Below are 16,614 nucleotides of genomic sequence, written 5' to 3' on the forward strand. Positions count from 1 at the left end.
TTACTCAAGTACATGTTGAATACCTTACTTTTATTTGTAACAGAGTATTTCTACACTGCAGTATTGATACTTTTACTTAAGTGAAAAATGTGAGTACTTTCTCCACCGCTGGTCTTTTATGCCAGGCATCAAGTGTAAGTGGCGAGTTGCTGACCAGCATCTTTATAAATGTATGCTGTATTATGCATGTCCTTTTAGTGCAGGGAGTGATCACGTCACGTCGATTACAATGCTGTGTGTTGCAAGTCTCGTGCCCCACCCGCTGACTCACTGAGCCCAGGAGCCTAACCATAGTGGAAGAGGTGCTGTAGGTGTATACTCAAAAGTAAAAGTCCTGTATTCAAAATGTTACTTGAGCAAAAGTACAAAAGTATTGGTATCAATATGATATACGCAATCTGGGAACCCATTCGGTAAAAAAAAAAGAAGACAAAAAAATGTGTTTCCTTTGTTTTTGCCTCTGGGGGCACCGCCTCCTTTTTTATGTAGAAACAGGAACTCGGTTTCCCCTTTCTTAGTCCACTTCCTCCCGGGTGCTTCTGTGTTTATTCCTACCAACTGCTGTTAGCAGAATCTGTCTTGAGAGATTAATACATACAGTACCAAACATAAATGCACTCGTTATGCAGAAATGTCCATTTCACAATCATATTAAGCTTTAATGCACAGACTTTTAAACGGAAAAGGGCCTCTATCAATTTAAACACAGTACATACAGGACATGATACAATGACAATTAGCCAACATAGTTGACATGCATGATTATATATGATTACAAATCACATTATTATAAATGACAATTAAGCAACATAGTTGACATTCAGTACATGATTATATAAGATAACACTTTAATAAGCATTCATGTGTTCATTACCTTCATGTTGCTGCAGGTAAAGGCTGATTTTAATGTTTGGTAAATAATAATCTAAATCAACAAAGTAACTTGTAACTATAGCTGTCAAATAATTATAGTGGAATAAAAAATACCACATATTTCCTCTGAGATGTAGTGGAATAGACGTATAAAGTATCACAAACTCTACTATGTTTCAAATTTAAATATTGCACTTTTACTGATTCACTGCCAATCACGTAGATCTACGCGAACCTATTTAAAGCCGCCACGTGCCAATCGCGTAGATCTACGTGAACAAAAAAACTAAACAAAAAATTATAATAATAATAATATTTTTTTTTCTTCCAATTTGACCCAAAGACCAAGGAGATATGATTTTTTCGAAGATCTAGACTCCTATCCACTTCCTTGTTAACTTAAAACTTAAAAATTCTGTATCTCGGCTCCTGAGTACTTTTTTTTTTTCAATGAAAAATCTCTGGCACTGTCTAAAAAAATATGAAAATACCTCTGGCAGTTAATGGGTTAATTCTACTATATTTGTAATAAGGGACCACGGCACAGTTGATAATTGCAGAACCTATTTTCAATACCGGTATTATTATTTTTTAATATTTGAAAATGTCTGAATTTGTTGCTTAATTCTTTGGAAAATGTCAATACAGTGATGCATTGTTAGTGAAAAGAAAATGTACTTGTAATTTGTACTTTTTAATACTTTTTAAGGAAGTATACTCAAGAACCTTAACGCATGCCACTTTCACTTGGAGTAGAGTACTTTATGACCAGGAGTATTTCTAATTTGACACAAGTACTGGCGTTGAGTTGAGTACTTTGTCCACCACTTTTCTACAGTAATTACAGCATCACTCAGATGATCCTGGTTTTGAAATACAAGCCCAAGTGTTGCTGTGTAACTCTGCTGTGGATCCTCAGCAATACAAGACATATGAAACAATACTGATCTATTGAATAAACACAACACATCCAGTGATCTTCAAACGTAGGAAACATGACATCACTGAACCATATCTTTAAACAATATTTACAGTGGCCACGAATCAAAACGATCTTCAAATAGTCCTTTAGTGAGCTAGGAGCTGGGAATTCGCTCCAGGAAGGACTGAATCTCATTAAGAGGCTATGTTCCGTGTGTGGCCAGGACTTAGTCTGATTATATGTATCATTATCATTATCGTCTGGAGCCAGGCTAGCCAGGACTTCTACATGGAATCACTGAGGAATTATCAAGGAGCTAATAATTGTGGTCAGCATCATCATTAACACTCAAATTGTATTTCTTTGTGCTAGTTTTTTTATTTTGTTCTCTTCATGTTGAGTGCGAGAGACAGACTGAGGGGATGTTAACCTGATGATGATGATGATACTCTATTGTCAGATTGCAATTTGTTGTGCATCATCAGTACCTAAAATCACCTTCTCATAATACATAATGAGGCCCTTCAACCTACATTTGGTTTGGGATTATGCGCCACATTTAATTTTAGGATTGACTGGTGCACAAATGAGGGCCTCAGTTCACCTTATAGAATGTTGGAACTCCTGTTTAATGGTACCAATTCATATTCACTGTTCAGAACATGAGATGGTTTAACTCTGTGGTTTATGAAACATGGCTGGCACTGCCTACCAAGCGCATCTTGGTCTGTGGTCTTTCTCTATATTGCTCTATTATTTATGCTCTGGTGGCCAAGTGTGTGTGCTAATAGCGCAGTGGTTCTCAAACATTTTCATGTCAATAAAAATGTTCACAATTTGTCAAGATTTTTAAAAAATATCAAAAATCTACAAGTGTCGTCATGAGATGAGTTGTCAAGGCCCTTAATCTGTGATTCAAATGTGGGGTAGACTGGACACTGCATTCATAATGTGTGTAATTTTCTGCAAAAAGGTCCCCTCTTGCAAACTTTGAAAGCCAATTGTTGCCAATCAGAATGAAATGTGAACTAGAAAAAGTGCTCCTCGGAGCACAAGTCTCCGCCCGGTCAGGTAGGTTATTATGGCCTCCTGGTGGCTCTATAATAGGCCAATGTGAAAAGGGTGCCATTTCTTCTTAGGCCTTTCTCAGCAATTTGACACTGCATTCATGATTTGAGGCATTTTGTTCCAAAAATGTGGTTTGCTAAATTAGGCCTGCTGGTGGCGCTATAACAGGCCAATGTGAAAAGGGGGGCATTTCTTCCTGGGCCAAGTGGGAATCTACATGGAAAATTTTACAGAAATCGCATGCTGTGTTCATGATTTGAGGCATTTTGTTCAAAAGGAATCAATCCTGCAAACTTTGGAAGCCAATCTTAGCCAATCAGGCTGGAATATGGAAAATAGGACAGATCCGTGTTGATCACATGACTAAAGAGATACTGTGTACCAATTCGCGTGTTGTTTGGACACAATCGGTAGGAGTAATATCCAAAAATGTGTTTTGCAAAAGTCGGCCTCCTGGAGGCGCTATGACAGGCTGATCTGAAAAATGTGGGGCAGAGGTTCTGCTGTGGCATCCAGGGAGTGTGTGTGCGCAGTTTCACAGCGACCGGGCCAACGGTGGCGGAGATTAGCTGGTCACAGACAGAAGGACGGACGGACACACGGACGGACACACGGACGGACGGACGGACAGACAGGGGGCAAAACATACTCTCTTGCCATGCCTTTCGGCCTAGCGGAGACAATGATGAATAGTACATCTTGATCACATGACTCAAGACAAGAAGTAATGATTTGTGTGAGTTTTGGACAAAATCTGTGGTAAAAGTTTGAGCGTACGACCTGCGGTTTAAGACCAAAGCGTGAAGCGGCCTGTTATATCACCACCATGAGGCTGATTTGAAAGATTTGGGGAAGAGGTTGGCCAACTGGGAGTGTGCGAAAACATAATCTCTGCCTCCCAGCCTTTCAGGTGGAAGTTCCACTCGATCTTCTTGGACAGACATAGTGGCTTTTTCTGAAAGGTTACATATAGATAGTTCACAACCAAAATGACTTTTTTTCTATCGATTAGTCACCTCATGGAGACTTGAATTCATGGATATCTTTTTGTTTTTGTCGCATTCTTAAGCCAATAATTTGATGACTGGCAGCGGCTCCGGTAGGAGACACAAAGAGTCTACTTTGTGTCTCCTACCAGAACCGCTGCCTACTGGCCCGCTGGTCATCAAATTATTGGCTTAGAAATGCGACAAAAAATAAAATATCCATGAATTCAAGTCTCCATGGGGTGACTAATCGATAGAAAAAAAATATTTATTTTGGGTGAACTATCCCTTTAACCGACAGTGAGGATCCAATGGAGTTAGTTTAGTCAGAAGACGTAAAGGGGGTTCAATAGCATTGATTTATAAAAAAATTAAATGGACATAGCTGGTTTCTGCCCGGCAGCAACAAAATACAATGTGTGCTATTGATCTGTAAATAAATGAAGCTATATTCTGCAGAAGTGGGGATTAAGATGAATAGTGGATTTAAGAACACAGTAAAGATGGTTGAATCAATATCACACCAAAATGATTAGGCTGGGAAGACCATGTGTTCATTTAAATATTCCTTTGGTACATCAGACTAGGTTGTCTGTCAGTACTGTACAGTTAAATGGGGTGGAAGTGATGTTTGTCAAAAAGGTTTTTTTTGTTTGTTAAAACGTTAAAGCTCTATATTTCTAGTTAAAATCATTGCTATAGAGTAGCAATGTAATCAGTATGGGTCTCCCTGTCTCTTCAGTTCTTTACACTTCATTATCAGGTGTGGATACCAATTTTAAACCCACAAAGCTCGCTTATCAATTTCAATCTTATAAGTGTTCCAGATCCAATTTTGTCTGCTCATGTTTGTTTCATCACTTCCAATTTCACGTGTCACTTACCCTGTATCCTGTATGAGTTCTCTCTCCTGATTGGATAACATTGGCACCCCGACCTTTTCTGTTTACTTAAGAGCTTGAGTGTCATGCAAGGAGACCCGTTTCTGAACAAACATTCTATAGCAATAACTTCTACTGGACCAATTTAACACTCATTAAAACAACACAAACACTTAGGCCTACATCGCATTTAACTGAAATCTGCTGTTGCTTAAGTTATAACATGACAGATTATATCAGCTGGTATCAACCAATGTCCAACTTTGGATGTACTGTACAAAGATGAGGACCTGCATGATGTAGGCCTATATTAAAAGCAGTGCATAGGTCTATGTCTGTAGTAAGTGGTGTAAGAGTTGCTAAATCAGACAGGATGTAATGTGTCGACTGCAGAGAGAAGTGAAAACCATCCTGTCTTACCCAACCTAAAGGAAGTCCTGTTGTCTTCATTTCCCTTTCACTCTACTCCAGTGCTTTCCACACATAAGGTCGAGACCTATTTTGTGTCACCGTTTTTTGGGGGAAAATAGTTAAAATAAGGCATTTGTGATTAATTCATGATGTGTTCTTGTAAAATATTTTATTTTCGAGTCTCGAGCTGAAAAAGTTCTAAGCCTTGGGTCTACTCTTAAAACATGTGGGTGATTTCCCAGCTTTTAAAAAGGATAGTGATATAAATTACATTTGATTCACTCTTCTCTGGAAAATGTAATAATAATCACATTCAGGTGTACATTGCCACAGAATCCAGAATAATTTCACGACAGACAACGATTTCCTTTTATAGGAAAATTTTAATAGTTATTCAATGTTCTACATTTTACAGTAAATATTATACAATTACAAACTTGGCTTAGTTATAGTACTAAGATCACTAACTGATCTTCAAAAAAAAAAAAAACCCTCAACAACAAAAACATTAAAAAACCAAAACGAAAACAAAATGAAACAAATTTACACTTCATATCACAAGCCTGACGCAGGTCCTTAACTCTGGACCAAATAGCTAACATACAATTCACTTCTCTCAACGTTAAAAAGACGTTGGGCTTCAGTTTGTAACACAAACGTATGGCAAGAATATACCACCGTACTGTATGTGCAAACTGGGTACCAAACTAAAACTTCCAAAGGTGGGGTTGTTCCTTATACTTGATCAAGTACTTTTTCTTTTTTGGAAGACGAGGAATTTCCACTTTTTGCATCACATTTAGTGTCAAATTAGACTAAAACGAGATCAATCTTGGACAAGTTGAAAATTATAAAAAGCTGCAGCAGAACACCGAAGACATTTAAGAGCCTACTATGAATTAGTAGTAGTGTTTCAATTTATATTCATGAAATAAACCTGCTAAAACTTGACGACTGCAAGGCAAAAAGAAAAAGGGGGGTTGAGGGGAGCTGGACAAAAATGTTTAAATGTATCTGAATGCATCTTCACTTTCGTTTTAAATGTGGAGGCATAACATTGAAATGTAGTAAAAAAAAAGAAAAGAAAAAAAAGGATGAAATCTGCATTTAAGTCGATTACTGTTTGGAAATGTTGCAAAAGTTGGAATGATGCACAAAGTGCAGGAATGAAATGATGAAATATCAAGATTAAGACAAGTGTTTTTTGCCTCCAAACACAGTCTTAACCCATTGATACCTGGAACGCATCTGTGTCACTTTAGATGTCTTTGGCTATTCAAAAATAGCAGATCTACAAGCTCATAGCGCGGCACCGAGTGCCGCGCTACGAGCTTGCAGATCTGCTATTTTTGAAAAATCGCGAAAAAATATTTTTAATATTTTTTTCAAAAAACTGTTAGGATTTAGATTTTTTTTAAATAGTCGCCTCAGGTCTTAATGGGTTAAAATTGTCGACTTTATAAGTGCAAACTGGGGAAAAAAAGGAACCAAAAAGGGAAGGAAGCCGTTTCACCACCCCGATTTAACGTGACTGAAACTAGAAGCTGGAACAGCTAAACCAGTCACCCTTTAGTGAGTACCCCACCAGACAGGGCCAGGAGCATGTCTTCCTGAGCCTTGATCCCCGGGCCCACAAGAACAGACTACCTTTCCTTTTCTGTAAGCTCACAACTCGTCCACGACACGTTGTGGAGCTCATAGATCGGCTATTTTCGGTTCATGACTGTTGTACCACTAACTAAATCTGGCTTAAGAAAGACTGCGGCAAAGATAACATATTATTTCAGTCCAAAAAATGAGCCAAACTTAGTTCGGCCTCATACTTTTGTCTTAAAATGGCACTGGTGAAAGGACAATAACTTCTGTACCAAGACATTTATTATGAATTATGGCTGCTCAAAGTCAGACCATGTCACATTTTTCACATTTATGAGTCTGCCCAAAACACTCGAGTGGGTCTCATACATTTTTTTTCCAAATATCTGATCTTAGGAACTTTGTTTACTTTTTCTTTCTTTTTTTTAAAACTGCAGCCTGGTGACTGTGTTTCATTTCAATCCATGACCTTCCAAAAAGGTCAAAATGCTATGGCACCACTACCATATGTAATGGCAACGGTGCCATCTAGTGTTCAAACATGCTAGTGTTGTCATTGTCAATTTAGTCATCATCGACTGAATACAACGCTTATTCCGGAGGGGTGGTGAAAAATAGAAAATTGAAATAAAAAGAATAAGCAAGGGTCAAGGAGAAATGAGCATGAATTGAAGAGAGGGAGAGTGGGTGTGACAATGGAGGGGGGGGGGGGGTTGGCATGTAGGATTTGATGGCATTTTGAATGACACGAAATACTCATCAGAAGTGAGCTGTGGCATCGTGTGAAAGCAAGGGATCGATTCAGTGCGACCGCCGATATGCATTCAGAACGCGAGAAAACAGGAACCGCAACAGGAAACACATCCACAGGAAGCTAGACGTTAAAGGACTCAGAATTCACCAGCTAGTTTACTCAAGAAATAAAAGATATTTACTAAATGGTTACATTTTGAAATATGGCACATAATGGAGGGGGGTTGGGGAGGAAAGTTTGCAAGAAAAATGTATTGTAATAATAGCTATTCACCCCACAGAAAGAAAATGGATAGAAAGGACACCTTCCTGGTGTATCGTGGTAGTCTCTTTTGATTCACAGACGGTGGATTAGCATTCAGGAATGCTGTACGCTCATCCATTAAAAGTTCTGTGATTGGTCCTCTAGTCCCTTCCTTAAACTCAGGGGTCTGTAAATTCAGGGAACAATAATCAGGCAACAACTAAGTTTCCTGGACAACGATGTGGAAGTTCAGCGACCGTGGGAAAACGGGCACTGGTACCACAACCATTTTGTGACACCAAAAAGGATGTCCCTCCTGGGCCTAGTAGACAACTTTGGTGACATGCCGACGGCCCCTTGATTGCGTCAACAAATCTCCACTCAATCTCATCCTTAAGCATATTCACACGGCAACCATTTTGAATCGGATAAACACGTCGCTATTAATCCGTTTTTGTTCACACTAGGACCAACACGTGAATTCCGTCAAAGAACCCCTCCCATTTTGCTTACAATAATGATGGTATCGGTGAATAAACTTCATCACTTTATTATGTAAATGTTATTAATTTAACCCCCCCCCCCCCTCCTCCCTACACGTGGCTGCCGTGTGAACGTAGTCAATTGACAGGCCTTGCCTTAACTTCCCCCTCCTCCGTGACAACTTATCTTGAGGACAGAGGTTAAGAGTTAAAAATATATAGATATATATATTAAAAGCACAAACAGTAGCTGCCACACTAATGCAACCATGCTTAGCTAGAAACACACTACTGTACCACTTCGCTGTATAAATATACTGCATTTTCTTTTAGCTTAAGAGATCCAAAGTAATTGTGAAATACACCTGAATATTACGCATACCCATTATGACCGCTGAGGGAAAAAAACTAAAACAAAAAAAATGTAACCGACCTAACCAAAAAATACACAAGTAGTGGTTGGTTAAATAAATCCTTAAGTAAAGTTAACATAACACTGCTGTCGTTAAGTCAATCTCTTGGTATTTTTCAGTCAATGACAATTTGTATTAAATTTAACAAGGCCTATTTGGGTAATTTCAGTCATTTCACAACCCTCATGCTATGGTCTCCAAAGCAAATGGAGGTCAATGGTAAAAGGTTTTACATTTCTCATTAACCTCCCATGGCTTTCCTTCGACAGCGGCATTATGTGATATTCTTTGTTGAGAATGATCCTACTAGCGTACAAACAGGACTAAGAACACCTCACCCGACACTCAACCCTATCATTTTATTTTTCTATTGAATTAAATTACATTATAAATGGCCTCTTTCTCCCTCTTTCACTACAAAGCATAGGTACCCGTTACTTGCCATTAAATTATAGTAATCCAGGTGGTGGTAGTAGTTGTTGTTGTATTTTTGTCTTCTTTTGTGCAACGTTTCATCACAAAGTTATTCCATAACCAAATTCTTGATATGTTCTATTCTTAGCTGTAACTGTGATAATTCTCTGACAGAGGCTGCATATGGAGCCTGTGATCCATTTAAAGATTACAATAAGCTTTACCCCCCCACAAAACAAATCGATTTAAAATGCTGATAAAATAATTACTGTGCGGTAACAGTTGGAGGCATTCCCTCTTATTATATTATTGCAATATCAAACCACTTGATCTACACACTTTCACTATAAATGCTTTTGTTACAACAATCTGTACTCTAATATTTCAGTCGCTCTGAAAACGGCACTGACTTTATTAACCTAAACACCCGCCCCTCTCAAATCTACCAACAATAACCAATGACAGGACACTAGTGTTTTCAGGCACACAGATGTTATGAATAATGGCTCATATCCCAGTTATGTTTTATCCATATTCCAGTATATATGGAAGAAAGATTTTCAGGGTACCAATATCCCACCGTACACGGCGTGCAAAGCACCAACCCTGACATAATTCAGCAGAGATAACAGTTTCCTGATTATTATTTTCTATAAAAAATAAATGCATTCAAATCTTTTCCCCATCTTTAGAAGAAGGATTGCGAGTCCTCCTGGACCCTAATGAATTTCACGGAGAGTTGCAGCTATACCGTCTCTACCGAGACAAGATTTTATGTCAGGCCATTTTGTAATCAACGTTTTATGCACGTGAACCATCTCAAAGTGGCCACACGGGCATAAAAATGGCCACCTCCCGACATCCACTACAGGCATGAAGATGTCATCTACATTTCTGTCCCCCATGCAGTGCAAAAGCATCCAAATTACCGCACACAAATCCTGGGTATTAATTTAACAACGGGACGGAAACAAACGGACCCTTATGGGTTCATTCGGTTCCGTTTGTACGTCCTCAGAGTTAACCCGGTTCCGTTTGTACGTCCTCAGAGTTAAATTAGCGCTCAGGATTTTACGGCGTACACTGCATTACGGGATGGAGTGGATAGAGCCGAATGCAACTGGTCCATTATTCACTGTGTGCCTCAAGCCATCGTTGAGTCCCGATCATTAGTCCTAGTCTAGGAGGAGGAACAAGAAGACCACATGTCCACAGACGTGTGTGGATAGCGGGAGAGGGAGTTCTATAATATTATAGAGTATCCCCCACTCCACTTCCCCACAATATGAATAGATAATATATTCAGTGCAAGCTAACATTGCTTGTGTTTGTGTAGCTCCTTGCAGGCAGAATGTCATCACCTGCATGTTCACAACTTGTGACTATCTGTGGCTACATGGTCTTCTCTGCTCCTCAGAGCTCCTCAAACCCTGTTTGCTCTCCTCTTGTGCCCTCCTAGTGCCACCAACGTCCCTTTAAATTCCTTCTCATTGACCTGAAGACACAGTCCCTCTCTACTGGGTGTGTCCACCACCACACACACACACACACACACACACACCCCCCCATCCATGTATGGTGCACGTATGTGTGTGTATGTTTTGGTAACATCATAATCGGAGGTAAGTGCCACAATGTAATCCTGATTAGGTGTTGTGAACTCAGCACAGGAGCCCCTGCACGTGTATGTGTGTGTATTTGTGAAAGAGTGCACGACCCCCCCAGCATACTGTTGACACACGATTATAAATATTTTCACGTCTTATAATAATAATTTATCAGCCTACACTAAGCCACATACAAAAAGCTAAATGACATGACCTCCAAATGCTCTCTAGCTAGGTTGACAATAAACGACGTGATGTGTCTCGCTCACGACAAACACACTAGCCTGCATAGTATGTAGCATGAAGTACTTGATGTGTCGTTTAGTGCATACTAGGCACTACGCTAGTGTGGACAAACTGGGACACACATCGGGAACAGGTTAAAAGCCTAATTTATGCTCCGAAAATAGCCGATCTACAAGCTTGCGACGCGGCGCGTCCGCAACGTGTTGCGAGCTTGTTGGTCGGCTATTTTCGGCGCATTGAAGTATAAATCAGGCTTATCGGTAGGTTTAAGTGCTCTGGTCGTAGTGGCGCAGCTCACCAAGGGTGTCCGACGGACAAAACACACAGAATAACAGAGGTGACTGACTGACAAGCTGGAAGACCAGTTTGTCTTCTGGTTAAACAGAAGTGGAAGGTGAACTGAAAGCAGACAGACCGGAATGGAGGCTGTAAAGGAGGGGGGAGGGGGATAGGAAAGAGGGGTGGGATAGCCAAGCTTATTTGGCCAAGTGTAAAGAGAAAGAACCTCGGTTAAAAATTCCTGAAAAATAAAAGTCCTAATAAAAGTTTAAAACCCTGTGCTGATATCTAGTCGGTAGAAATTTTGGCAGCATAAGTTTATGAGGGTAACAATGGCCGTGGAGATGACTGATAATAATAATAATGATGATGATGATGATGATGAAGTGCCCAATAAGACTCCAGCCAACTGAGTAGCAGGCGGGACCACACACGCACACACACACACCAGCGCACCATGGCAACAGGAGCAACCGACACCCGTGATTGGTCAAAGAGTCCCTCTGGAGTTTCAATGACAGATACAGCAAAGGAAGTGAGGAGAAAAAGAAAAAGAACGTAAAAACAAAAAAAAGATAAAAAAATAATGTATGACCGGTTGGCAAATGAACTGAGAATTAAAAAAAAAAAGCAGCTTTTGTAAAAACATTAGAGAATGTCGCATAAAAACAATAAAAAATAATAGTAAAGTGGCTGTTGCACTTTAGTTTTGTTCTTGCAGACAGGTGCCGAGTTCCCATGGAAACCATTGGGAGCCCATGTAAGACTCGAGTAGTTGCATACGATGGCGGACTCCAGATCTGCTGGAAGGGAGAGGAGATGCGTTAGTGACAGGAGAAGACGTCCTCTGTGGGCAAGAGCAGGAAGGGATTATATTAATACACTCCAACCACAAGGCCACTGAACTGGTAATGCATCGCTCTAGCCATTCTAGAGCGACCTATTCTCAGTCTTAGAATAGGTCAGATTCTTGCTCGACATCAGCCTATTTCTCAACCTGGGCAGTGGTTCACAGCTGCCCCGGTCTTTGGCCCTCATTTATCAATGGAGTGTAAACAACGGCTTATTTTTTGCCGGACGCCAACGTTCAAGTGAGATTTATCAAAGGATCCTATACAGCCAAGCCTAGCGTACATTTGGTTGGAGCTTTGATAAATGCCATGGCGATGCGATGCGTTGTGAGCTTGTAGATCTGCTATTTTCAAATAGCCAATGCAGCCAGATCGGCAATCTTATCTGAATGACTGTTAAAGCCGTTTGTTTAAATGAGTTTATAAAGAGTTATATTTTCACAGGGATTATTTTTCAATGTGTTAGATATACATTTTGGAGTGGATACATGTGACCAGATGCCTGTCCGACGGTCAGACAATGCTGCTACGCATGTCTACAATGGAAACGGAACAGGTGCAGCCAAAGTCTACACTCCCTCAGACCTGACGTGAGATCTGAGCGGGCCGTTCGCTGAAGTCAAAGTCACGATAGATCGATAAATGCTGAAAACTGCGGCGTTCTCGCCGTACGCCCATTATTTGGTCTACACCACGTTGATAAATGAGGGCCTTTGTATTTGTTCTGAAGTGTACGCCAGAGCTATTGAGAGAGAGAGAGAGAGAGTTATAACACTCCCGTACACTTCTATTGTAAATTAAGAATTTTCATATAATATTCAATATTTAACATGTATTGCCAAAATCAATTTAATTTGGAACTTGTTTTGGTGTGCTCTGAAATAACAAGAATGAGAAAGAATGCGGAAGTAACGATTGCCATGTAGAAACCAATAGTTCCCAAAACTACTGTGTAGTTCCAGCGTTAAATCCTCATAATGGATGTTGATTAAGCACCAGCAATCCATGAACCTTGTGATTGCACCGTAAAGTGTTACTTTGAGGTCAAATAAAGCTAAATGGAGCCAAACGATTGATAGTTGGGAACCAAATGGACCCTTACGGCATTGGTTCTCAAAGTGAGGTCCGGGGACCCCCAGGGGTACTTGAGGGGATACCAGGGGGTCCCCAGCTAAATGATGTATAGGAACCAAATGGGCCCTTATGGGTCTGTAACTCTGAGAGTGTACAAATGGAACCAAATGGACCCGTACACTCTCAGAGTTAAATTAACATTTATTTTACAATATGAATTGGGGTCCCAGAGGTATAAATGCCATTAAATGGGGGTCCGTAGACTAATGCATGTCAAACTGGGGGTCCTTGAAACGAAAATGGTTGAGAATCACTGCTAGAGCCGTAAGAATCTTCTCTTATGGGGGTCCCTGCGGCATATCTTTTCAAATGGGGGTCCGTGGGCTAATAAGTGTCAATTTGGGGGTCCTTGACATGAGAACCACTGCCTTACGGGTCTGTAACTCTGAGAGTGTACAAAACTCAGTCAAATGCCCACCAAGGTGGGGGGGGGGGGGGGTCCTTGAAATGAAAGAAACCAGTGAAATAAACACATCAGAAAGCAGTAGGTTTCCCAGAGACGACAACAAACAGCACAAAACCCAAAGTTAACTCACGTAATGAATGGGTGGGGCTCTACCAGTGGGGTGGGACGTAGCTGTACCCAGGTGTCCCCTGGGGCCTATAGGTTGGCACGGTAACGGGGTGTCCCCCGATCTGAGCGTGCTGGGGCGTTGTCAGCAGGGTCCCTAAAGGGAAACAGTGACACCGGTCTGGTACAAAGACTGAGACGTTTTATGAGGGCAAACAACTCACTCAAGTCATGGAAACATTGTAGTTCAACGTACAACACAGCTGTGCTGTACCATTATGGAGTAAGAAGCTAACTAAAAGAACATTGTGGCAAATACAAATGTTAAGCAGCTTGTTTTAACTGCTCGTTTTAACCACTTTCAACATTATTATTCTTCTTCTTTAACTCTCTCAGTGCCAAGCCACGAGTTATCCCGAGTTTTTTTCTGAATGCCCTCAGTGCCAGAACGAGTTATCCCGAGTTAAAAAAAAATAAAATATATATATATATATATATATATATATTATTTTAAATATTATTATAATTGTTTTTGAAAAAAAATGTTCATAACTCAAGATATCATTATCTTTAGATTTGCAGCTCCATCCACTCCTTGTTTAACTTATAACTGAAAAAGGCTGTATCTCGCTGCCTAAGCACATTCTTTTTACTTTGAAAAAAATTAAGATTGCTGGCACAGTATGAACATATTTTTTTATTTCATTGGCACTGAGAGAGTTAAGGGCTTTACAGCAAAATTACACTTAGGTAGAGGTTTATATAAGTCAGTGAACGATCCATTTTAAATGAAACTATTGAAAATATACCGTCCTCTTACATCATGGCAAGGTAACTACACAGCCCAACCCTCTACCAAAGTGTCATTTTTGTGGTTAATCTCTAACACACAACCTAAATTGAAAAGGACAGAAAGGCTACTGGCTTTACCTGCGCTCATAGCCATGGTTGTCCCTGCTACCATCCCCATGGCAGCCATTTGGTTGTTGCGGGGATTGGGCATGGGGGCGGGGTAAAGAGCTGTAGAGGGGATGCTGTTGGGCTGCACCACCGTAGTGTGGTGGATGACGTGTGGCTGAGCCGCATACACTGGCTGGGTATAGTACGCTCCCTGTGGCAGGAAAACATAGAGGCAGAATGAGGACACAAATATACATAATAATCTGCTAGACAGTGGTGGAAAAAGTACTCCCATTTTTTACTTAAGTAAAAGTTTCAATACTGCAATGTAGAAATACTCTGTTTCAAGTGAAAGTCCGGAATTAAAAATGTACTTGAGTAAAAGTGCAAAAGTATTGGAATCGAAATGTACTAGTACCAAAAGTAGAAAGTACTCATTATGAAGACTGTTCCATTTCACAACTTGTCCAGAGGGACACAACTCTTTTGAAAATAGCAGATGTACAAGCTCACAATGCATCGCATTGAATTTGGGACGCATTGTGAGCTTGTAGATCGGCTATTTTCAAATCGCCGAAATGTATATAGGGCTGAAGTGGTTAAGGATAAGGATAATTCCTTTTAACAGGACGTTCATGAAAGTCCTTGCGGGCTTGTTTCCAATGAGGGCCTGTGAGCAATTAGGGGTTAAGAGTCTTGCTCAGGGACAAATTTCATTTCATCGACACATATGCTGGCGTGGCCTGGAATCGTACCTGGGGCAACCAGGGCCTCTGGCTCCCTAGGCGGGCTCACTAACCACTCAGCTATGGCCGCAGCTATGGCCGCCGGTTAATGTGTTTTGTAATAATAATGAAAATCTACAAAGTAACTAAAGTTTTCAAATAATTGTCGTGGAGTAAAAGTACACTAATTGCCTCTGAAATGTAGTGGAGTAGAAGTACAGACATTTTTAAATACTCCAGTAAAAATACCTCAATACCTTAAGTACAGTACTTGAGTAAATATACTTAGTTACTTTACACCACTGCTGCTATATAATGTTCAAGTTGTGGCGTGTCTGTGCTGGGCGGCCAGAATATGCCCAAATATGGACATTGGTAAATCGGCGTTGTTAGGCAGCGGTTTCGGTTGTGTCTTTTTAATTTTTTTATTCTGACATCACATGGCCATCACCGATGTCAGTGCAAATCCATTAAGCCCGAATATAGACGTGACTGACATCAGTGCAAAATAAAGTCAGTGCTGTTAGCCAATGGTTTCTGTAGTGTGTGATGTAAGATCAGAGCTCAATCAGTGACAGTGAGAGACAGAGAGAAGGAGAGAACAGAACAAACAAGACCAGGGGACCTGGTTCTGCCAGACCCAGAATAAGTACTTTATAAGATCAGAGCACTACGTCACGGCTAAGCCGGACTTCACATGACGTGTCAGCCTGTGTCTATGCCCATGTATGGACGAAAGGGGGGACAGACTTTTATGGCTGAGAGTAAGGGGGCATGCCCATGTATGGAGAAAACAGGTACAAAGCCTCATGTAGGCCGAACCCTTGGGTCTGGCAAAAAGCACAAGTTGTTGCTGATTTGCTGAGTCTCCTCTCATGCACATAATGGATGTGCACACTGCACTCACTAGCAGTGGTGGAGAGTAACTAAGTACGTGTACTCAAGTACTGTACTTAAAGGGATATTTCACTTTCAAAAAAACGTTTGGTCATTTTATCATCTACTCAGGCCTTTGTGAACCCCCCAGACAGTTTTTAAGTTGCTCGATTCAGTATTTATATATTTGATATTCATTTTATCAGACACGCCCCCTTCCTATACAAACCCATTGTAACTTCAAACTCCATTTTAACCATGTTGGATTCGTCGAAAACACCCGTCCTTGGTTCTGGTGACTCACCCTGCCCTCCTCAAGCGTGAGGGGGCCGTGTTTTTCCGATTCTTTTTTTCATTTATTTTCATTTATTTTTTTATTGTATTTTATTTTTTTAATTTACCCAAAAAAATATTAAAAATAAATGAAAAAAGTAATTGAAAA

General features: G+C 40.3%; 1 protein-coding gene and 1 long non-coding RNA gene across 7 annotated transcripts in view; one reads left to right on the plus strand and one right to left on the minus strand.

The window, feature by feature from the left end:
- Positions 1 to 6,547: 6,547 nt before the first annotated feature.
- On the plus strand, positions 6,548 to 11,732 carry LOC308086167. Its single transcript, XR_013933225.1, has 2 exons — positions 6,548 to 10,062; positions 10,093 to 11,732. It is a non-coding gene; the product is annotated as an uncharacterized lncRNA (long non-coding RNA).
- Positions 11,733 to 11,839: 107 nt separating this feature from the next.
- The window catches only part of fam168a (family with sequence similarity 168 member A), a 49,399-nt gene continuing 44,624 nt past the window's right edge, over positions 11,840 to 16,614 (minus strand). For 2 of the 6 annotated variants that reach the window (XM_080429596.1, XM_080429593.1), the window contains 3 exons: positions 14,602 to 14,782; positions 13,697 to 13,864; positions 11,840 to 11,975 (listed from right to left, as the gene is read on the minus strand). In XM_080429596.1, coding sequence (XP_080285722.1) covers positions 13,716 to 13,864; positions 14,602 to 14,782 — 330 coding nt within the window. In that variant the 3' untranslated portion in view covers positions 11,840 to 11,975; positions 13,697 to 13,715. Of the gene's footprint in view, positions 11,979 to 13,696; positions 13,865 to 14,601; positions 14,783 to 16,614 lie in introns of all 6 variants that reach the window. The other 4 variants (XM_080429595.1, XM_080429591.1, XM_080429594.1 and 1 more) reach the window with 3 other exon arrangements.

This window comes from Gymnoscopelus braueri (assembly GCF_963280865.1).
Source record: "Gymnoscopelus braueri genome assembly, chromosome: 5".
In the NCBI taxonomy this organism is placed as follows: domain Eukaryota; kingdom Metazoa; phylum Chordata; class Actinopteri; order Myctophiformes; family Myctophidae; genus Gymnoscopelus; species Gymnoscopelus braueri.